Genomic DNA, 24019 nt, shown 5'->3' with positions numbered 1-24019 from the left:
GGCAGTCATTCCAATGCTCCCACCATGACAAGTTGGAGGAGCAAATCCCAGATAGCTAGAGACATCCCCCCCGGCAGGGACGCAATCCACTTGTACACACGTACACCCGCACGCATGTTTATCCAGACAGAGACTCAGACACAGACAGATAGATATGGGCACGCACACCCCAACCTGGTGCTCCGTTAATCCATCATGTTTGTAGAGGAATACTGCCATAAACCTCTCATAGCACTGTAGCCTGAATCTGTATTGTGATCACACAGGGCCACAGAACCATACCGTACAAAAGACAGCTATCATTTTTGTCTTTGGCCATTGTCCATCTTGTCATTGAAATTTTAATCATCTGAACCTCTGACTATGCCAACATACTGACCAGTTTCTGACCCGAACACCCCCCAACGCACACACCCTCCCGACTCCCTCCCCCCATTAATCTGCCCCCATTTGGATGAACAAATGTCAGGTCTGAGCTGAGACTTGGCATAGACACACAATTAAATCCTCTCCTGACCCTCCATTCTGGTTTAAACCAATGTCAAGCCTGGGAGACAGCCTGACACACGTGCAGTCAACCGATAAAAAGAATTCAGAACATTTGATACAAGCAAATTTTGGGAGGAGTTTCCCTAGTGCCAGCTAAGACGAGATAGAGTTAGAAAATATCTCCTCAGGTGGAGAAGAGTGGAGAGGTATCTAAGCTTGGTTTTTATATATATTAGGATAATAACAGATGCCTCTTTGATCCATTCTCCAAGATGATGAGATGCAGCTAGTGGTGGACACCATTACCTGGATTGTCAGGATGCCAACAATGGAAGGTCCAATGCAGCAAGATTACAGATCTCCCAGCTCTCTGTGGTCTGCCCACACTGGAGGTAAGAAAGTGTGAGGATGGTGTTTTGTGGGTCAATCCCAAGAAATCCATGATGGTTGGGTGTGACAACCAGCAGGCTATGCAACATCTGTGGCCAGGGGATGAGCAAATCAGTTGAGGGAGAACATTGGGAAGGCCAAGCCAGACCCATCATGGATCCACAATGAACAGACAGAACACTTATTCCACAGGAAGCATTGTCCCAATATTTCACATTGTCAATTGTGGCAATTGACCACGATTTGGTTTAGTGATGATTTCAGGGGGATCCAGGAAAGGCCGTGGTGATGGTACTGAGGATCCCTATCAATACACCAAATCAAAATTGGCTACAAGTCTTTGAGGTGGAAATTGTAGGCATTATCTGAGAGGGTGCAGGGTTAGAATACAATGGCATTCTTCTGTAAAAGAACGAGAAAGAAACAAGGCTCATAGGTACCACTTTGGATAAATGTCAGCAAACAAAAGAAGGAAATGTGTGCCACTATCTTGTATATTTAAATGAACATGCCCTGCACGGTTTTCAGATGAACACTCTTCTATACTGTACTGTAGAGATCCAGAGGAGAAAGTGAGGTCTGCAGATGCTGGAGATCAGAGCTGAAAATGTGTTGCTGGAAAAGCGCAGCAGGTCAGGCAGCATCCAAGGAACAGGAGATTTGACTTTTCGGGCATAAGCCTGAAGAAGAGCTTATGCCCAAAACATCGAATCTCCAGTTCCTTGGATGCTGCCTGACCTGCTGCGCTTTTCCAGCAACACATTTTCAGCTGTAGAGATCCAGAGGCTGTACACTAGGGTAGTGGATAGAGGAGGAGGAGAACACTGAATCACAAATTCACTGTCAGTACAGGACCTTCACATGTAACATCCAAAGAACCACCTTTTGTATTAGACCACACATGACAACCAGGATAGGCCTAATCGAGCTCATAGACATCCATAGGAGGACTAAGACCTTTGTCAATATCAGTGGTGAACTGGCCAAACATTAGGGGATTATTGGGAAAAGTACCAGACATTGAATTCTGACCAGAACAATTACAGCAGGTCCAGTCAGAACTGGCAAATGCACAGAAATTGTTTACTCCTGTTAGTTAGCAGAGAGAACAATTTAAAATGGTATCAGGGAAATCAAAGTGGTTAATTAATGGTAAGACTTCTGGCTCTGGGGCTCAAATGTGCAGATACACCAGTGGGTACAAGTCCTATCACAAATGACTGTGTTGAACATCCAGTTTGCTTTGATCAACCTGACCATTTTTATGTTAAATTCATCCGTGTAAGCAAGGATTCATCCAGAAACCAGCAATGGACTCAATGGACCTACAACAGGAGCCAAGAAATTAATGAACCCCCACTCCATCGGGAATGGACTATGTTAATTGATGCATGGTATGTATATTATTCTATCGAGTACTACTAATTGCCAAAGAGGCTTGAGGATGAGCCAACGTACGTAAATAGTGGCTAATTCTCCTTTGATATCTCTTATGGACCAGGCCAGACTCCCTCAAAGTATTTCAGGAAGGTAGTCCAGACCCTATCAATTTCTTATTTTAAAAGCAGATATATAGTGGATATCCCAGCTGTGATGCAGTTTGTCAAACCACTTGGCTTTGAGCAAAACAGAATTTATTTAAACACAACAGTTGAAACACAAACAAAAGAAAACAGAATGTATCATAAGTAAACTATTTGAAAACTCAACTGACTCGATACCGCAATTTAACTAAGGAGTTGTAAAGATATTACAATTCCTGTAACACCCCATAAACACACCCCTTGGAAAAGGTAAATTCAAACACAGCTTCTTACAGACAGGAGAGACTTCAGAGAGGAACATCAGCCAGGAAGCATCTGCTGAAGCATGGAATCTTTCCTCTCTGCAGCTACTTCCAAAGAGATTTCAGAGAGAAAGCCAGTCAGGAACCATCTGCGGAAGCTTGGAACCCTTCTCCACTGTAAGCAACCTCTTATTGTTACAGCTACCAAAGTAGAAAAAAAACTGAATTGAGAGAACTAGCCTCTCACCTGACATTGTCAAACTAGGCTCTTTCTGAGACATTTCAGCACTTCTGCCTTTACGAATTCTCTAAAAAAAACCCCAAGTACAAACTAACCTTGTTAAAGTGACAGCATCATCACATGTATTTGGGTATTTGAATATAGAGTTGTGAAGCTTATTAATATGAGTAGGATGATAACTGGTGTATAGAGTATTGTTGCATTCTCCAATGGACAATAAAATCAGGGAGTTAGGGTATCTCTATCGGAGACTTGGTATGTTGCTGCATGAGAGTGTGTTCTGAACCTCTGATCCTATTTCTGCGAGACACTTCAAGGGATCAGCAGGAGACACTGTGGACCATGCGCCTAAAATGGGATATTCTAAATTGGCCCACAGCTGGAGAAATCAGGCCTAACAGAAAATTGGCCAAAGTAAATTAAACAGCAGCCTGTAGCTATTGACTATAGAGAACAGTGGCAAGCAAGGCCAAAGAGTTCACAAAGATTAAGGGGGAACCAATTACAAACATCCTGAGGATGGTGTACTGCAGAAGTATCAATCAGACTTTCTCGCACCTTGACTTCCAGCTGGTGCCTGAGAATGTGCACTTAACACTTCCCTGGCATGGCAACAGTGAAGGGTGTGGGTGTGAATCATTTGGATCCTTTGAACACAGCTCATGACCCTATTGACCAAAGGCCACGGAACATTCTGGAAGATCTGGGGCAACAAGGGATAAGAACAGACATGGTCACCACCCCTCAGTGAAGACTCACAGTGAAGATTCTCAGGGAAGTTTTGCAGTGAAGACTCATGACAGAAGATCATGCAGCAGCCCATGAAGACCCAGAAGAAAATTGTCCCTGACATGAAAAACCCACCTTCATGGAAGAGAGCTAGCCGTACGTCGGAGAGGAAGGATATTCCAATAGCACAGCTCAAACACATGGATCATTGTGGGCAATATCCTGTCTCAGATGGATGGAAGTTGACAAAGCATAAATATTATGGGAATTTGGGAAATGCTGACACTGTGTTTTAATAAGGAACATTTTGTTAATAAGGAACATTTTTTTAATAAGATCAAATTGAACTGCAAACTGAATTCTGTGTCTCTGTGTCCATCTCAGTGACAAGGACAAATGAGTATAGTATTTTTAATATGTGTTTCTGAACAACGAGTCCAAAGCATGGACAAAACTACCACCTGCAAGTTCCTCTCCAAGCCACTCACATTCTGACCTTATTGCCCACTGTTCATTCAGAGTCACCAGCTCAATATCCTGGAACTCAGTTGTGAATGGCATTGGGGGTCTATGAACAGCACATGGACTGTAGCAGTTCAAGGCAGCACCCATCTTCTCAAGGGCAACTAGGGATGGACAATAAATGCTGGCACATCCAGTGACACCCACATCCTGTGAATTAATTTAAAAAAAAACAGTATTGGGACACGCAAGGGGGGTGTACGTTTCAAAGTCAATGTTGGGTTGTACCAAACTATCATGGAGTCCCTCACTGTCCCTGATTGTTGTGGATTTTCTAAATGAGCAAGTGAGCTGAAGGCCCATTTTTAATCACACTTGACAGAACACTGAGCTATAGAGCAGAGCTGATCATAATATCAATCGGTATCTGAACAAGAAGGGAAAAGCACATGAAGATAAGCAGATCAAAGACCCAAGTTATGGACTGTCATTTGAGCCTATGGAAAGGGATGAGAGTGAAGCTGTAAAGATTACAGTTGACGATTTGGGAAAAGTGAATAATTTTAAGTTTCATGTGTCATGAATGGCAGAGGATAGAAGCTTGAAACTGGAACTTAGAGAATGGATTGACTTTGATTGGACAACTTTTTTTAAAGGTGGGTTTTGTTATTTAATGTAGAAACTTGGGCAACATTAGGGAGAGAGGACCAGTCACTGGAATCCCATATATTAGCACAAGGTCTGAGGCAGGAGCCTCAGCTCATGTCAAAGAACTCATGATACAGGAAACGTAATGCTCAGTAATTCTACCACACTCCACCCTGCTCCAAATTAATGCCCATGTTTGCTGTTGACACCTGGCTGAGTTTCTGAACATCCTCCCTGCAGTTACAGTGGCGTGCATCATAACAACAATAAAATTTCAGATCCATTGTTTACAAATCAATCAGAAATATCCCCATAAATGTTCACATCTCTGGAGTGGCCAGAAGTTGCACAGAGTTTGAGAGTTCTGCAGAATCAGCTCTGCCTCCGTATCTTTCCCCTTTGTGTTGTTTTAAGAATGGACCCCAATCAGGAGCTGCTGTGCAAGCGGCAGAAAGTTTCTGTGAAAATAACAAAGAAATGTTGAAGAAATTCTTCCTGATTTTAAACAATATTTAACCAGATTAATACCTGATTTTATTGAGATTTTCCTTTAATACATAGCATTTCATATTGTACTGAAAATATATTTAACCTGTGTATGTATTTTGGAGATTACACTCCTGTGTGTAAACTCTAACTTCTTAGCAGTGAAGTACACTGAAGGAATGTGTTATAACTTATAGTTTACTGTGAGCACTGCCACATTAACTGAAGCAGTGTTACTGAGCCATTAATTTTGTCTCACTGATAGCTAAATCTTCTTGATGTAGGATACATCACCAATTGACTTTCGGTAGTTTAAATATATCCCCTGACCATTCATTCCAGAGACATGGTGTGTGCTGAGGGCACATTCACCAGGCGTGTTACAGGGGTTCAGGAAGAGGCTTCACCAGAACCGAATGAAGAGCAAACTGGGATAGACAACAAAATGTCAAACACTGCAGCAACACCAACATTCCTACAGCATTTTTAATCTTTGCCTGCTCTGGGATGCAATTAATGTCTCATATCACGAAACTATTAGACTAGAAAGGATTGGGGTTAGTAAGGAAGAGGTGTTATCAATTCCAGAAGGAATTGAAGTAGACAAGTCCCCTGATCTGGGTGAGATTTATCCGAAGATTCTCTGGGAAACTAGGGAGGATGTGTTGGAGCCTTTGGCTTTGATCACTGAGTCGCCATTGCTTAGAACCAGAGGACTGGATGATCGCATATGTTGTGTCCTTGTTCAAGAAGGGCAGTAGAGATGACCCAGGTAATTGTAGACCAGTGAGCTGTATGTCTGATGTAGAAAAAGTTTTGGAAAGGATTATAAGAGATAGGATTTATAATCATCTAGCAAGCAACAATTTGATTGGAGATAGTCAACATGGATTCGTCAGGGGCAGGTCGTGTCTCACAAACCTCATTGAGCTTTTTGAGAAGGTGACCAAGCATGTGGATGAAGGTAGGACAGTTGACATGGTATACATGGACTTCAGTAAAACCTGTTGGAGAAAATGCAGAGGCATGGGATAGAGAAGTTTAGATTAGAAACTGGCTTTCTGTAAAAAGGCAGCGAGTGGTGGTTCATGGAAAATATTCAGACTGGAGTCTGGTTACTAGTGGTTTGCCACAAGATCTGTTTTGGAACTGTTTGTCACTTTTATTAATGACTTAAATGTAGGCATAGGTGGATGGGTTTGTAAGTTTGCAGATGACACTAAAGTCGGTGGAGTAGTGGACAGTGTGAAAGAATGTTGCAGATTGCAGGGGGACTTGGATAAACTGCAGAATTGAGCTGAGAGGTGGCAAATGGAGTTCAATGCAGCTAAATGTGAGGTGATTCACTTTGGGAAGAATAACAGGAAGGCAGAATACTGGGTCAATGTAAAGATTCTGGGTAGTGTGTACAGAGGGATCTTGGTGTCCACGTACATAGATCCCTTAAAATTGCCATGCAGGTTGATAGTGCTGGTAAGAAGGCATACAGTATGTTAGGTTTTATTGGTAAAAGGGAGAGAATTCCGGAGCCGTAATGTCATGCTGCAATTATACAAAATGCTAGTATGGTCGCACTTTGAATATTGTGTACCGTTCTAGTTGCCCCATTGGAGGAAGGATATGGAAGCATTGGAAAAGGTGCAGAGGAGATTTACCAGGATGATGCCTGGTCTGGAGGGAAGGTCTTATGAGGAAAGGCTGAGAGATTTGGGCCTGTGCTCATTGGAAAGAAGAAGGCTAAGAGGAGATTTGATGGAGACATACAAGATGATCAGAGGATTAGATAGGGTATATAGTTAATGTCTTTTTCTGAGGATGATGACTTCAGCTTGTATGAAGGGGCATAACTGCAAACTGAGGGATGATAGGTTTAAGACAAATGCCAGAGGCTGGTTCTTTACTCAGAGAGTAGTAAGGGTGTGGAATGCCCTGCCTGCCAACATAGTTAACTCAGCCACATTAGAGAGATTTAAACAATCCTTGGACAAGCACATGGATGATGGTGGGATAGTGTAGGGTGATGGGCTTAGATTAGTTCACAGTTCGGTGCAACATCAAGAACTGAAGAGCCAGTTCAGCTCTTTATTGTTCCATGTTCTATGTTCTATCTACCCTACTCTAATTATGGACTCCTCACAATCTCTAATTTTTGTCCTGCGACTGATGTCCAACCCTTTAGCTGCCAAGGCTTTGCACTCTGGAACTGCGCTCCACATTATTTTACCTGTCCACTTCCATTTTGATCTTCATTAAAAGCAAACATTTATTGATATGATTTGCATCCCTTTATGGAACCATATGAAATTGTGCTGTGAAAGATGACTGTAAATTTCTTTTGCATGTTTGATGATATTTGTGTTGCCGTACGTAACGCTTAATTGTTGTCGAACAGAGAGATTTGGAGAACATCACAGAAATTCTGCTCTTCAATTGTTGAAAGGTATCAAGGAGTTACCTGCCACAAGGTGGAGCCCTCAGCTTGAACAACTCTCACAATGGCCACAATGGGAATCCACATAATGCAGAAGGTGGTCATACACCAGCCCAGTGCTATTGCCCAGACAGGGTATTCAACTGGTCCATATCTTGGGGGAGCATATATTACTAAGGACCAGAGCAAGATGACCTGAAATGAAGTGAAAGCACAAATCAATTTCTCAAAAAGGCTGAATAACTATAGCAGCAGTTATTGGCCATTGAGCCCCATTGATTCAATGACATCATGACTTACCTTTGGCCTTACTCCAAGTGCCTGGCTTTGGCACAATATCCCTCAATATCTTTGCTAAACATAATTTTAAATCTGAGAAGGATAATTTTGACAACTGATTCAGTATCCACTGCTGTTGTGAGAGAGTATTCCAAACATAGACCATACTTTGTGTACAGAAGTGTTTTCTCACACCCCTCCTGAATGGTCTGGCCCTAACTTTATACTATGCCCCTAATTCTAGATTCCCAAAGCAGGAAGAATAATTTATCTTTACCCATCATGTGTTGTGTTAATATCTTGAAAACTTTGATCAGATCAACCCACAACTTTCTAGATTTTAGAGAAAATGGGCTGAATTGGTATAATCCCTTTATAATTTAACCCCTGCAATCCAGATATTGCTCTTGTGAACCTACAGTATGTTGTAACCCTTCCAAGACCGATGTATCCTTCCTAAGGTTTGTGGTCCCCAGATCTGCCCACAGTACTTTAACAAGAATGTAACCAGCCTATCTGGAGTTTGATCATTGTCACTTTAGATCATTAAAATGTGTGACATCTCCTTACTGCCAGCAAACATGGAGAGATCAAAAGCCAACAGACTCTCCACCACAGCCAGAAGAGCCAAGTCCTTTGCCCAATCATCATCTCAATGTCCTTGATGAATCTGTTTGCCCCTGTGAACAACAAGAAAGCAGAACACAATCATATCGTCCATCCCGCACTGTCGGTATCTAATGAGCAGGTTTAACCAGGGAAGAGATCATTCAGGATTGCAAACAGGGTGAATAAACTGTTCCCAATCACCAAGGTGATTACCTGGAAGGGGAACTGTAAACAGACTGATGGAGAATTAGTTCTGTTTTTCCACAACCACAGGGGGAGAAAATGCTGACTGACTGAGTCAAATGGCAAATAGCTGTTGGATAAGGCTGAAGATGATTGGAACTGACAAGAGACTTTACACTGGGCTGTTATGTGATCAGAATTATGATGAGTCATTCAGGTCTGCTAAGAGCTAAGGTTGCAGGACATCAGTAACTGCTGTCTCTGCCAAATAACGATAAGACAGTTGAGATTGGTCACATGCACAGATAATTCCAAATGAGGCATACAATTGGCACAGAATCCTGTGTATAAAGAAACCTGAGAAAATGCTTTTGTCAGCAGAACTCAAAGATTAACTTTGCAGGAGGTACCTTATGTCAAGAGGCATGGTGAAGACACTGAGAAGAGCTCCAAACTGGCTAGCTGCCAACACCCCCGGGAAATAATGTTTGGGGTTAATCACAGAACACAGGGTAGTTGTACTTAAACGTGTGTGAGATTCATTTAAGTTCTCAATAAATTAATTGAGTTTTCTAGAGTTCTAAGTGTTCTGCTGTATCTTGTACTATGTCGTCTGTCAGAGCTGGGCAACAGAATTTGGCATTCCTGGTTGGGCATTGATAAGAAGTTGCTTTAAGTCACTCTGATGCTGGACAGCGTACTGTCTGATTTTTCCAAAGCCCCAATGGAGTAAGCGGGTGTGGGAAGGAGAAGGTGGAAATTTGATTGTGAGAATGACAGAAAAAGAACAGTGGACACATTAAAGAAGTTAGCGCTAACAGCAAGTGATGAATCCAGGGCACTCTGATTGGATAGGATTTCAGCAACATGGCTGGGAAATGGCTGAAGTAGTGTAAGTATAATGGTAGGCTTGGTACAGGAACGAGAACACATGGGGATACTCTCTGGAGTTTGCCAGAAGAGAGTATGAGAGAAAGGTACTTTAAGAAAGTGCATAAAGCTGTTGCAGCCAGCTGTGTGGTGGATGTCTGGGCAGGAAGCCAGAACTGAGAGCTGAAGCTGCAAACAGAGGGAGCTCAGATTAGAGAAGAGATAAAGAGATTGACCGAGAAGATCAGGAATTTACAAAGCCACAGAGATTCAGACCTCATGCATAGGAACCCGTTTCATACACACTGTGAGAAATTGATGAGGGAAAAGGTGAAAAGTGAAGAAGAAACGAAAAGGGCTCATGTGCAGACAGAAGGTTTAAAGAAACAGTGTTGTGATTCAAAAATGGCTATGAATGTACTATATATGTCAACACAGGTCCCTTAGTGTAAGGGACCTCAGACGAACATACAAAGTGTACGAAGAAGATAGACATTATAGGAGAGAACAGGCAGGAGGGCAACACTTATACTCCCCACCAACCCTCCAGATATTACAAGTACCACTCCTTATGATGTTCAGGGATACAGCCAAGTGTATGAGAGATTGTCAGCCTGGAGATAATCCATGGGAGCTAATCCAAGCTATCCACAAGCAGCGAACCACACAGGGGTTCGATAATGAGGAGGAGGAAATCACAAATACTGATCCCACTATTCAGTCAGCTTTGCCCTAGCTACAAAATGTGGGAGAGGGAGCATTAGATGTGTTATAGGAGGCTGTACTGACGGCTGTGGGAGCTAATAGAGGGCACCCAGTGGAAGCCCTGACTGAGTGTAGACACAGGAAAGGGGAACACTGAACTGCATTTGCCGCCAGACAGTGGAAAGTGTTCCAGAGTGTCTCCGATCCAGGTCGAGACCAGTGACATTTGGCTGCACCTTTTAAGAATCGGTGGGTGCATACAATGGTGTCCCATTGCACAGAGAATTTGTGAAAGGTGTGTGATGTGTTTAACCCTCCAACACTGTTGGAGGCGTGAGTGTTGAGGAAAATGGCAGAGTTTGGGAGGAGAAGACCAGAGGATGTAAGGCTCAGGGAGGATGAATGGCACCTCTTAGAGATCAAGGGGCAGCATGGAGAAATGAAGGAAAGTGACCAGTCCCAAGGGGACCACCACACCCTCTCAAATGATAGGAAGGGGATGCAGGCATGAACGAGAAGACTCGGCTGCGGTCACAGAGAGTGATCAGGTCCCTAGGGGTTCATGTAAGTGTTTTAATTGCGGTGAAGAAGGACACAATGCCAGAGATTGTCCAAACTCCCGGAGAGGTGGGATGAATCAGATGCAGGTCCAGCCCTTGCCACTAGAGGGACATCAGCCAGTACCACATATGTTATCAACTGAGGCGACAAGTGGGTTGTTGCACTAACCCAACACGATGGTCTCAGGCCTCTCCAACATAAATGTGTAATACAAAACAGGATGGGATAGAGAGACAACTGTTTGCAATTGCTAAAGGGGCTTGGGTCAAAAGTGAATCCAAGGAAGACTCAATTAATAAGGTCTGTTAAGGGAATTATTTAGGAGGAGTGTTAACACGACAAAAAAGAAAGATAGACAAACAACAACTTAAAACAGCAACTAGATTTCCCATCCCCACAGATGTGAAAGGATTCAGATTTGTTTTAGACTTGACTGGGTATTGCAGAGCCCATATTGATGGTTTTGCTACAAAGTCAACACCACTAATGATGTTAGTAAAGAAAGATGCCCCATGGGAATGGAGGGCAGAACACACACAAGTAACAGTAGCTTAAACCAGTGCTTGGTGAGTGCTCATGCCCTGAAAAACCCCAAACCCAGCTGAACCATTCTCCTTGGAGATGGCTACAACAGACTCTGCAATATCTTATTCCAAGAGGTGCATGCTCAGTTGAGACCAGTAGCCTGTGCCTCGAACATGCTCATACCAGTAGAGCAGGGATCCAGGGCATGTGAAAGGTATTTATGGGCAGCGTTCTGGGAATTACAAAATTTCATCTACATTGTAGGGTTGAACTCGTTGACAATTTTGATAGAATATATACCCATTCAGATGCTATTGGATAGACATATTAACGTTGGTAGAGTGAGCCAAAACAGAATTGCGAGATGGACACGATGATTACAAGGATGAAACAGAGAAGTAAAAAGGGTCAAAACATACTACCATGTTAGCAAATAACCTAATTTACCAGAGGACACCCCATGACTGTCAGGTGGTGATAGCAAATGAACCCAAGGGATTATTTCTATCAAAACAAAGAGGAGGGAATAATGGTCAAGAGATCACAGGGAATAGCCAAGACAAGAGATGGACAGACAGAAATAAGAGAACAGGAAGAGAATGTCAAATAATCCTAACATTGTTGTTGATGATTCTTCATCTGTAGAGGATGGAGATGGAGAACTGGCTGTGGGATCTATATGGAAGGTGAACAAGGATGGGAGATGGATAGTATAGTCCTCAAAATGCCAAAGACCAGGAGTGCTCAAGTAGCTGAGTTGGCAGCAGTGGCATATATCATGAGCCACCCAGATAAACATCCCCAGAATCTACCATCTATTCAGACAGGATGTACCTGTGCAACAGTCTGACAGAACAGCTCCCCTGATGGGAGGCGAGAGACTTTGTGTCAGCAGATGGAAAGGTCCTACGATCTGTCCCATTGTTGAAGTACATCTTTGATCAGCGAAAGGGAAAGAATATGGAGTGATGAAAGTGAAAGCTCATTCAAAGTTATCACGAGAGAGAAATAGAAAAGCAGGTGAATTAGCAAAATGAGGGGCAATAGCTGGAGAAGAATGGCAGCTGTAGGTTGAGGAAACAGGAGCACCCAAAGAGAAAGGAGTGGCCTCAACTGATTTAGCAGGAGAACAAAAAGGAATTCTTAAGAGTCTTGTAAGCGAAGGAAGCTGAGGAATATAATAAATAAAAAGGCGTACACATGAAAGAGGCTGTGATACTGTACGAAAGTGTCATACCAGAGAAAGAAAATAATTTGATGATTTATTCATACCATAATATATATGGACACTAAGAGTTGGAAAACACCTTGGAAAGGTTTCAGGAAATATGTTGGTGGCCACGATTAAAAGGGCACGTCCGAACATTGCGTGAAAAATTGTCTGAAATGTGACCATAATAACCCTGACATACAAGATCAGTCAAAGGGGCTTGGGTAAATCTACAAATTAACTGGCAATCAGCAATATTCCTTTTAACTGAACTATTCTCCACCAAATTCTGTTCAAGCCAGAACCTGGTGAAAAACTGCATATAACCCCATCCGTCCACCTAAATGATACAGAAGAGTATTTCCAGTGTTTCATAGCAATGGAACTTCCACCTACATTTCACTGAGCAATGGGTGAAGCTCATTTCTGAGGCAAAGGAAGTTCTCTATAAATGGCTATAGACAAGAAGGAGATTAAAACGCATATAGAAGTGACAAATAGGGACTTACAGGCTCCAAGGTCTTAGAGTAAAATTTGGAATTGGAGACTGAACACTCAGGTCCATCCGTTCATCAGAATTGTGTCGCACATGATTGTTGTACTGCCCCTTTTAAACCCAAGCTCCCAAAATGAGAATATAAATGGGTGAAGGTAATTTGAATTCCCATCAGTTTCAGAGAAGAGGATGAGGAATATCATTTCACCCAAAGCATTCTCATGCAGTTTTGAAGACACAGGAAGATCCACACAAGCCTTTCTGAATTTAATTATTTTATTTTATTTCAGTCTTGTTCCTGTTCTACTTACCGTAGATCCAGCTGAGACTGATCAGTTCTACCAGAGCTATTGAAATGAGAAGCCATCCTGAACAGAAATGATCCATCATATTTAGCCAGTAAATCCCAGCCTAAAATTAAATGGGAAGTCAGAAACTGTTACATCAGAATTTTAGAAAACTCTGACATTCAAAACAAGAGAATATTGGGTCATGAAGGTTTTCTTTATCTCAACTACAGAACATCCAACACTAGTCGGTCAACTCATTCCTTTACAGCGTGGCGTCAGTTTTGCTGACTTCCGTTCCCTTTTTTGAAATAAATCGACCAAAATTCGAATTCACACCACATGTGAATTCACAAAGTTTAAATATCTCATTGGATTTAATATGGATTCCTTTGAGTATCTCAATATCCTGTTTTCTGCTTTAACTGCCTGGTAACATTATGCTGTACAAAACTCTGGTGCGGCCGTACTTGGAGTATTGCATACAGTTCTGGTCACCGCATTATAGGAAGCATGTGGAAGCTTTGGAAAGGGTAGAGTGGAGATTTACAAGGATGTTGCCTGGTAGGGAGGGAAGGTCTTGTGAGGAAAATCCGAGGGACTTGAGGCTGTTTCGTTAGAGAGAAGAAGGCTGAGAGATGACTTAATTGAGACATCGAAGATAATCAGAGAATTAGATAGGGTGGACAGTAAGAGCTTTTTTCCTCAGATGATGATGGCTAGCATGAGGGGACATAGCTTTAAATTGAGGGGTGATCAAAATAGGACAGATGTCAGAGGTAGCCTTTTTACTCTGAGAGTAATAGGGACGTGGAGCTCACTGCTTGCAACAGTAGAAGACTCGCCAACATTCAGGACATTTAAATGGTCATTGGATTGACATAAGGACGAAAATGAAACAGTGTCGGTTAGATGGTCTTCAGATTGACTTCACAGGTCAGCACAACATCAAGGGATGAAGGGCCTGTACTGTGCTGCAATAGTCTATGTTCCATGATGCTAATAGTATTGATAACACATTCATTAAAACAGCAACAGCTTACATTCAGAGAGAAATTTAATGTAATGAAATGCACAAAACAGCTTCAAACTCCCATGATCTCTCTCCCCTCCCATGACCTCAATCTACCATAGCCCCCTTTAAAGTATATTTCACATCTACCTTCCATCTGCTGATTCTCACAATGTTGCATTTACCTTTATTAAGTTATTTCTGTCATTTCTGATCCAATTTAAATATATTTACGTGTGATATATGAGTAACTGCACCGACCAATGTCGAGATTATCACATTTTTGTGAATGACAAGGCTGTTTAGTCTATCTTTATTTAGCCAATAATCATTTACTAACATCCTAATGTTGCAGGGTCTCATTGTAGAATCCGAGATTCATATAGCACGGAAGAGGTTATTCTGCCCATCAAATCTGTACTGTCAAAACTCCCACACGAGTCCCACTTTCCCGCACTCGCCACAGAGCTTTGAATACTAACGTTTCAAGTGCTCATCCAAGTACTTTTTAAAAGGTTGTTAAGTTTCCTGCCTCAATTACACATTCCCACCACCACGACAATCTACTCAAAAGATTCAAGAAAGCAGCCAGGAAAGTAGAAGAGACCGGCCCTGGCAAGGCTTGACCTGACCCCAGTCTCCAGCTGAGGGACATGGCAGAGAACAGAGCAGTTTGTCCTCAGACTGTAGGCAGGGAAAGAGCAAAAGAGAGAGAGAGAGAGAGAGCAAGGGACTAAGAGAGAGAGGGAGAGATCCCTCTGCCTGTGGGCTCATGTTGTGTTGCCCTTTTCCCTGATACACACAGGGAGACCTGGGTAAATTAATCTCACATTCTGGTCAAGGAGCCCACAGGGTCCGAGAGATACCCTGAACCAAACAACATTCTAGTGAGTCCACAGAGTCTGAGAGATCCCCTTCATTCGATCAATATCAAGTGAGTCTGCAAGGTCCGGGAGAAATCCTGAATCAAACAATATTGAGGGAGTTTGCAAGGTCCATGAAGCGCCCTGTCCTGGATTACAGTTGTCCTCCAGGTTGCAGTGGGAGACGAGGAAGAAAATTTCAGGGACACAGAACCAAATTTTTAATTCCTCTCTGGCAACAGCGAAGGTGATGGAGTACTAGAAGGCAGCTAATGTAGATCATTTTCACAAGGAGAGTGTTTGAGATAAACAAGGGAATTACAGACCAGTAAGCCAAGCATCAGTGGTGGGGAAACTGGGATGCAGGTAAAGTAGTGTTACTTCTGCAATCGTAATTACTTATGCAAGGTAAGTGAACTCACAACAGTGTATAATTGTTTCATCCAAGAGCTGAGTCAACAAGAATGAAAACTATGTGAAGGAAATACATAACTGTTTTTGTATTAGCTAAAATGTGCATGCAAGAATGAAATGTGCCTGCAAACAGACAAACAGATAAGGTGCTGTGAGGGGAGGGGGTGAAGCTAGATATGCCTGTACAAACAGTACTTATAAACATCTGTTTCCCGCTTCTGCAAAAACAAGAACAAACCACAATCAAGAAGTCATGAGGTCATAAGGTCATAATAAGTAAGGGAAAAGAATGGTAGTGAAGGAGGATATACCTAACAATGGACCACAGCAGGATGTGATCAAATGGCCTTGTGAGGCCAGAAATAAGCATTTTATTGCAGACAGGGCCGGATAAGGCAAGAGATAAACAAGAGAAATGGGTGCTGGTCTTAGAGAGGTGGGAGATGTAAACAGGGGAGGAGAAATGGGAGGAGAGATGGGATACAAATTACATAAATTGTGTACTAGTTGAATTCAGTGTGTGTGTGAAACTGCCTTTGTACACAGTAGACACCACACCCCTCTTGCAAGTGCAAAATAAATGACACTACTGATTCAGATCTTGTCTCCGACTGAAATTATTGAAGTGAGTGAGCTTCATTTCTCACAGAAACTATTGGAGAAAATAGTGAAGGGGAAAATTAATCCCCAAAAAGAGAGGCAAGGTTTGGTCAGGGATAGTCTGCATGATTTTCCCAGATGGAGGTCGTGCTGAACAAATCTGGTAGAGTTTTACATGGAGGTGACCAGCACATGGCTAAGAGAAGGGCAATTGATGTTGTTTACATGGATTTCAACAGTACCTCTAAAGTGGTCCCACTGATAAGAAAGTGGAAACTGATAAGAAAGATCAACGCTCATAGGATCCACAGTAACTTGACAAGATGGATTCAAAACGAGCTTTGTGACAGGATACAGAGGGTGGTGATAGAAGTCTGTTTGTGTGACTGGAGGACATTGTGCAGTTGCATACTGCAGGATCAGTGCCAGGTCTCTTTTTATAATATTCATAAATTACGTAAATGAGAATGTTGGCGGGTGGTAAGTAATTTTGCAGATGGTACAAACATTAGCTGGGTGCGACAGTGATGAGGAGAGTGTTAGGTTTCAGGGGGATATAAACAGATGGGTCAGGTGGTCAGATCAGTGGCAGATGAAGTTTAACCCTGATAAATGTATAGTGATGCACTTTGGAAGAATGATGTGGGATATAGGTAAAACAGTGTTACTTCTGCATTCATAATTGTTTATGCAAGGTAAATGAACTCACACCAGTGTATAATTATTTCAGCCAAGAGCTGAGTTAACGAGAATGAAAACTATGTGAAGGAAATACATAATTGTTTTTGTTTTAGCTAAAATGTGCATGCAAGAATGAAATGTGCCTGCAAACAGACAAATAGATAAGGTGCTGTGAGGGGAGGGGGTGTAGGTTAAGCTAGAAATGCCTGTACAAACAATAGTTATAAGCATCTGTTTCCCACTTCAGCAGAAACAAAAAAAAGACCACCATCAAAACGTCATAAAGCTCAGTGTGAAAAAAGGAAAGAAGGAAAGATTGCTTTGGTATGCACAGAAACAGATGGCAGTGAAGAAGGATAAATAACAATAAGACCACAGAGGGAGGTGGTCAAACGGCCTTGTGAGGCCAGAGATAAACAGTTTGTCACGGACAAAGCCAGATGAGTTCAGAGATGAACAGCTGGGTTTAGATTAGAAACAGATGTAAACAGGGGAGGAGCAATGGGAGGAGAGAATAGGAACAAATTACATAAATATTGTGTACTTGTTGAATTCAGTGTGTGTGTCTCCCTGCCTTGTGGATAGTGGACACAACATCCCTCTTGCAAGTGTGTAATAAACGATACTACTGATTCAGATCTTGTCTCAGACTAAAATTATTGAAACGAGTGAGCTTTGTTTCTCACAGTGAACACTTTAAGTGAGTACTCAGTAGATAGCAAGGTACTTGGAAGCTCAAAGAAACAGAAGAACCTTGAGATACTTGTCCACAGATCCCTGAAGATGGCAGCTCAGGACAAAAGGGTAATTGGGAAGGCATTTGGGATGCTTGCCTTCATTAGGTGGAGCACGGGTTATAAATTCACAGATTTAACTTTAATCCTACAAAGTCAGGTTCGGTTTCTTCCTCAGCCATTTTAACATTATTCATGAAATGTGTTTGACAATCTCAGAGTTCATCGGCTCCATCCCACTGACTTTCTCTGCCTTCTACTTCTCCTCCTAAGTCACTCAAAGTGCATTTAGAAACACCACCCGACATTGAGAATCTGTATGAATTAAACTCATTGAGACTGTTTGTGGCTTTCAGTTAGGATGAATTCATGAACAGTTCATTGAGTTTACTTGTACATCTTTGTTTGGAGAGGATCTGTTGTCAATGGTTCCTCTTGTGAACAGTTAGATACTGTCATTCCGCAAGGTGTTCACATTTTCTGTTCATCCCCATGTCCAAATTACTTGCGATGCTTATTATTTTTTGAAACCTCCCTGATCATATGTTGCTGTTTCATCTGGGTGTGCTGGTTTTAGGAATATATTTCCAGTTTCTGAATTGAACGGTCTTGTTCACATTCCCATCCTGTTGTAGCTCCCTCAGGCCAGAACAGCCTCCAGGTCGGACAGTGCACTGCTCCTTCAGTAATGCACCGAATTGTCACCAACACCTTGTGATTGAATCAGTGTTACAAGTCACCGTATTCTCAGCAGAGCTGTACCAAAGATCCTATCAGTACACTAGTTAGTTTTAGCCTGAACTATGTACGGAAACAGAGCAAAACATTTAAAAAAATACATACCTGTGTCACACAAAGAAGGGCAAGGAAATAAAATATCAAACAAATACCAATTGTCAAATAAAGGCGTTTTGTTCGAAGAAACTTGGGGAACAGGTCAAGCAGTGCTGTTATAACTGTTTCTGAGAGAGAAAAAACAAAAGTTAAGTGAGGTTAGAAATTCATGAATAATTCACACAGTCCCAGAGATACCCAACACTGGAGAGACTGAAGCTCTGCAGACCAGAGGGACAGATCAGGACAAAGTCTTCTGTCCCAGGCAGAATCCAATGAGATGTGTGGAGGGAGGAATGGAGAAACGAACAGAAGACAAATTCAAAAGGTCACAGTCAGGTCACAGGCCCAGTACGTTCTGCCTCCAGGTGATTTTGCTAGAATTGGGGGAACAACAGAAACTGCTTCTTGCCCGGCAACAGTAAGTGCTGTTTCTACGACAACCTCGGGCCTGATAAGAGATGCTGCTGCAATTTTTCCAACACTGGAAGGGTTCCACGCTGTAGGAAAACATAAGATCAGAAGAAACAAGAGGAAGAATTGGTCATTCAGCCCCTCAAGCCTGCTCTGCTGTTCAATAAGATAGTTTCTGATCTGATTGTGGTCTTACCTCCACTTTCCTGCCAGTCCCCCAGAATCCTTAACTCCCTTGTTAATCATAAGTCAGTCTTGAATATATTCAATGGCCCAACTCCCACTATTTCTGTAGGGAGAATTCCAAAGACGTAATGACATCTAACAGAAACTACTGCTCCTCATCTGTGCCTCAAATGGAGATATTTTCTTGAACTGTAATGCTCAGTCTAGACCACTTCACATTCACTCAGCTCATAACTTTCATTCCTCACAGAGAGTTGCATATTTCAATAGGATCACCTCCCATTTTACAAAACTCAATGAGTACAGTACTAACCTTTCCTCATAAAGTAATTCATTCTTCCCCAGGGAGTCAATCAGCGCACTGACTCTCCTTTTAACTAGCTCCAATGCAATTATCCACTTCCTGAAGCAAGAAAGCTGAAGCTGTATGTTGTACTCGAAGGATGGGCTCCCAATGCCCTGTGTCCCCTGAGAAAGTGTTTGCTACATTTTTCTATTATTTCACTGGATGTGGTTATTGCTGGTTTGGTCAATATTTGTTGCCCATCCCTAATTGCCCTTGAAGCGATTAACTCATTCAGACATTACTATGGATTGGGAATGTGGATCTGATTTCCTTCCTTGACGGACATGAGTAAAGCGATAGATTTTTACAATAAATGATAGTTTCATGGTCAGCAGCACCATGATTAACTTTATATTAATTACAATTCAAACCAATGTTCGCAGGACATTAGTCTGGTTCTCTGGATTAACAGGCCAGTGCCAATACCATTACAACACTGTCTTCCCCATTTATACACCATCCATACAGACGTTGCATCCTGGTGACAGGCTGAACACAATTACCAGACCACCTTTACCTAGCCCCAACTGGAGCCAGTTAACCTACAGTGGAACAGCAGCAATCAGAGACCATCCTTTGGAAGAATTGATGGTCTGGTAGCTATGACTCCAAACAGTTTTAATTATTGTCTCCATAACCTGAGAAACATCCTCAACCAGGCATTGGGCAAGTTTTTCTGTTACAATGCTGACCTGTACATTGCTGATGTGGACAGACCTTTGGGAATTCCCAGACCCTCACCTGCTCTTTTTAACGACAGTATTAATGTGGCTGGACCAGTTCAGTTTCTGGTGGTTGATAATCCCCAGGATAAGGGATCGTGGGGAAGCAGCAAAGATCGAATTTCAAGGAGAGCTGGTTAAATTCCTTTTATTGGCATTAGTCACGGTCTGGTACTTTGTCTGGTGTAAATGTAAAAATATGAGATATTCTGTATTTTGTCCAGGTTTTGCTGTTTTAGTCTCTGGGGAGCTGAATGGTTGTGGGTCATTTCAGAAAGTGGACCTAGAGTTTCATGTCAGACTTCAGTGAGAAATTTCCTTCCATAAAGGACATCACATACTGGATGGCTTTTTCCAATAAGTTATTAGTTTCATTATCACCATTCCTAGTATTTAATTTTCCTTCCAACTTTATTTCATTGATTCAATTCAAATTCTTCAGTTGCTGAGGTGAAATTTGACTTTGTGTCTCTGGGTCAGTGCAGCAACAGGAGAGTGTCATCATTCCTCAATGCATTTTATCTCATCCCGTTCCTGTTACTCTGCCAAACACTGCGGAACATTTTCAAGATCTAACTCAAATTACATAGTGGTTATCCTCAGATGGTGACAGCGCCTCAGAACAAACTGAAAAAAAGAGCTACTCTGATCAAAGAACAGGGAAGAAAGAATGACCTAAACAAAGTGAGATTGAAAATTATTGTAATAAAAATCAAACGGAGATCCTGTTATGAGATCTCCAGATGTTGAAGTAACAAGGAACAAAGAATAGCACAGCACAGGTACAGGCCATTCAAATCTCAATATTATTCCAACTCATGACACCTTTCTACATTAAATCCTTTTCTCTCTACACATTCTGTATCCCCTTATTCCCTGTCTATTCATACATCTGTCAAGTACCTCTTTAACATTGCTGTTGTATTCACCTCCATCACCTCCTCAGGCAGCCCATTCCAGGTACTTACCATCTTCTGTGTCACAAAAAATCCCTCTCATATCTCCTTTAAACTGACCTCATTTTCCCTAACACCGATGTCCCCTAGTAATTGACATTCCTTGGATGAAGAGTTTGATTATCCATTCTATCCATGGCTCTCCCAGTTTTGTGACCTTCTATCAGGTTGCTCCTCAGCCTGCAAAGTTCAACTGGAAACAAACCAAGTTTATCCAAACTCTCTTCTCAGCTAATACTCTCCAAACAAGGCAACATCCTCGTAAAACATTTCTGTACTCTCTCTAATGCTTCCACACCCTTTTGGTCATATGGTGACCAGAACTGCTTAGAAGGAATCCTGAGGGACAGGATTTACATGGATTTGGAAATGCAAGGACTTATTTGGGATAGTCAGCATGGCTTTGTGCATGGGAAATCATGTCTCACAAACTTGATTGAGGTTTTTTGAAGAAGCAGTAAAGAGGATTGATGAGGGCAGAGTGGTCGACATGATCTGTATGGACTTCAGTAAGGCATTTGACAAGGTTCTCTATGGGAGACTGGTCAGCAAGGTTAGATCTCATGGAATAAAGGGAGAAGTAGCCATTTGGATACAGAACTGGCTCAAAGGTGGAAGACAGAGGTTGGTGGAGGAGGGATGCGTTTCACACTGTAGGTCTGTGACCAGCAAAGTGCCACAAGGATCGGTGCTGGGTCCAATACTTTTTGTCATTTATATAAATGATTTGGATGTGAACATAGGAAATGTAGTTAGTAAGTTTGCAGATGACACCAAACTTGGAGATGTAGTGGACAGCAAAGAAGGTTACCTCAGAGCACAATGGGATCTTAATCAGATGAGCCAATGGAGTGGCAGATGGAATTTAATTTAGATGAACATGAGGTGTTGCATTTTGGAAACGCAAATCAGTGCAGGACTTATTATATAATGGTAATGTCCTGGAGAGCATTGCTGAACAAAGAGACTTTGGAATGCAGGTTCATAGCTCCTTGAATGTAGATTTGCAGATAGATAGGATAGTGAAGGAGACATTTGGTGTGCTTTCTTTGATTGATCAGAGAATTGAGAAAAGGCGTTGGAGGTCACGCTGTGGCTGTACAAGACATCGGTTTGGCCACTTTTTGAATTTTGCGTGCAACTCCTGTCTCCTTTCTTTCGAAAGGATTTTGGAAAACTTGAAATGGCTCAGTAAAAATTTATAAGGATGTTGCCAGGGTTGAAGGATTTGAGCTTTAGGGAGAGGCTGAATCAGCTGGGGCTGTTTTCCCTGGAGCGTCGGAGGCTGAGGGGTGACCTTAATGAGGTTTGTAAAATCAAGAGGGGCATGGATAGCATAAATACACAAGGTGTTTTCCCTGGGATGGGGAAATCCAGGACTAGAGGGCACAGGTTTAGGGTAACAGGGGAAAGATATATAAGGGACCCAAGGGGTAAGTTTTTCATACATAGGGTGATGCATGTATGGAATGAGCTGCCAGTGGAAGTAGTGAATGCTGGTAAATTACAACATTTAAAAGGCACCTGGATGGGTATATGAATCGGAAGGGTTTAGAGGCATATGGGCCAAATGTTGACAAATGTTTAGGATATCTGGTTGGCATGAACGAATTGAACTGAACAGTCTGTTTCTCTGTCTGTACCTCTCTCTGACTCTATGACTCTATGTGGCCGAACTAAAATTCTATGAAGCTTCAACATGACTTGCCAATTTTCATACTCTCTGCCACAGCCAATGAAAGTAAGCATGTTGTATGCCAGTATGACCATCTTATCGGCAAGTGTTACCCCCTTCACAGAACTATAGACCTGATTGCCTGGTTCTGTCTGTATGTTAATGGTTCTAAGAGTTCTGCCATTTACTCTATACCTCCCTCCTTCATTAGACCTTTCAAAATGCCTCAACTCACATATGTTCACATACTTTCTCTCCCAAGTATCCAGACTACCCATATACTGCTGCATTCTCTGGCTATCCTTTCATTATCCACAGCTCTCCAATCATTGTGTTGTCTAATCAGACTTACTAATCAAACCATCTAAATTCTGCTCCAAATGTTTTACATTTATTGCAAAAAACAGTGGACCCAACACTGATCCCTGTGAAATATAACTGGTCGCAAATCTCCAGTCAGAAAAATATCCTTCTGCTACTATTCTCAGTCTCCTCTCACAAGGCAATGCTGTATCCACCGTACTGGCTTACCATGAATCCCATGTGACTTTACCTTCTCCACCACGGTATTGGTGTCCCTTCCAATTTAGGTGCAACCCACCCTTCTTATACAAGTCCCATCTGCCCTGGAAGACATCACAATGATCCAGATACATAGAACCCTCCATTTTTTAAGACTCTCTACAATGTGGAAACAGACCCTGCGAATCAACACGTCCACACTGATCCTACGAAGACTGTCCCACCCAGGCCCTTCTACACCAGCTCTTCAGCCATGCATTCAATTATGTCATCTTCCTCTTACAGGCCTTGCCACCATGTGGCAGAGGGAGAAATCCTGAGATTACAACCTGAGAGGACCTGCTTTTCAACTTATTACTTAACTCTTTGAACTCCCTTTGCAGGTACCCGTCACTCAGCCTGCCGATGTCATTAGTACCAATGGGGCAATTTGCTGGTCATCCCCTTCATGCAGCTGTGAGGCAAAAACAAAAATTACTGGAGAAACTCAGTAGGTCTGGCAACATCTGTGCAGAGAAGGCAGAGTTAATGTTTCAGGTCCAGTGACCCTGCTCAGAAGTGAATGCAAAAATGTTCAATCAGCTTTCCCTCCACAGATGCTGTCAGATCTAATGAGTTTCTCCAGTAATTCCCGTTTTTGTTTCAGATCTCCAGCATCCACATTCCTTTGTTT

General features: G+C 42.2%; 1 protein-coding gene across 1 annotated transcript in view; it reads right to left on the bottom strand.

Moving 5' to 3' along the window:
- Positions 1-4910: 4910 nt before the first annotated feature.
- Positions 4911-24019, bottom strand: part of LOC132820320 (sodium- and chloride-dependent neutral and basic amino acid transporter B(0+)-like) — a 65955-nt gene continuing 46846 nt past the window's right edge. Inside the window, exons 10-14 of the mRNA XM_060832344.1 lie at positions 18535-18653; positions 13412-13511; positions 8512-8621; positions 7687-7857; positions 4911-5203 (exon numbers count right to left, since the gene is read on the bottom strand). Coding sequence (XP_060688327.1) covers positions 5066-5203; positions 7687-7857; positions 8512-8621; positions 13412-13511; positions 18535-18653 — 638 coding nt within the window. The 3' untranslated portion in view covers positions 4911-5065. The remainder of the gene's footprint in view (positions 5204-7686; positions 7858-8511; positions 8622-13411; positions 13512-18534; positions 18654-24019) is intronic.

This window comes from Hemiscyllium ocellatum, chromosome 11 (genome assembly GCF_020745735.1).
Source record: "Hemiscyllium ocellatum isolate sHemOce1 chromosome 11, sHemOce1.pat.X.cur, whole genome shotgun sequence".
NCBI lineage: Eukaryota > Metazoa > Chordata > Chondrichthyes > Orectolobiformes > Hemiscylliidae > Hemiscyllium > Hemiscyllium ocellatum.
Note: the sequence above shows the minus strand (reverse complement) of the source record. Positions and strands in the feature narration are given on the sequence as shown.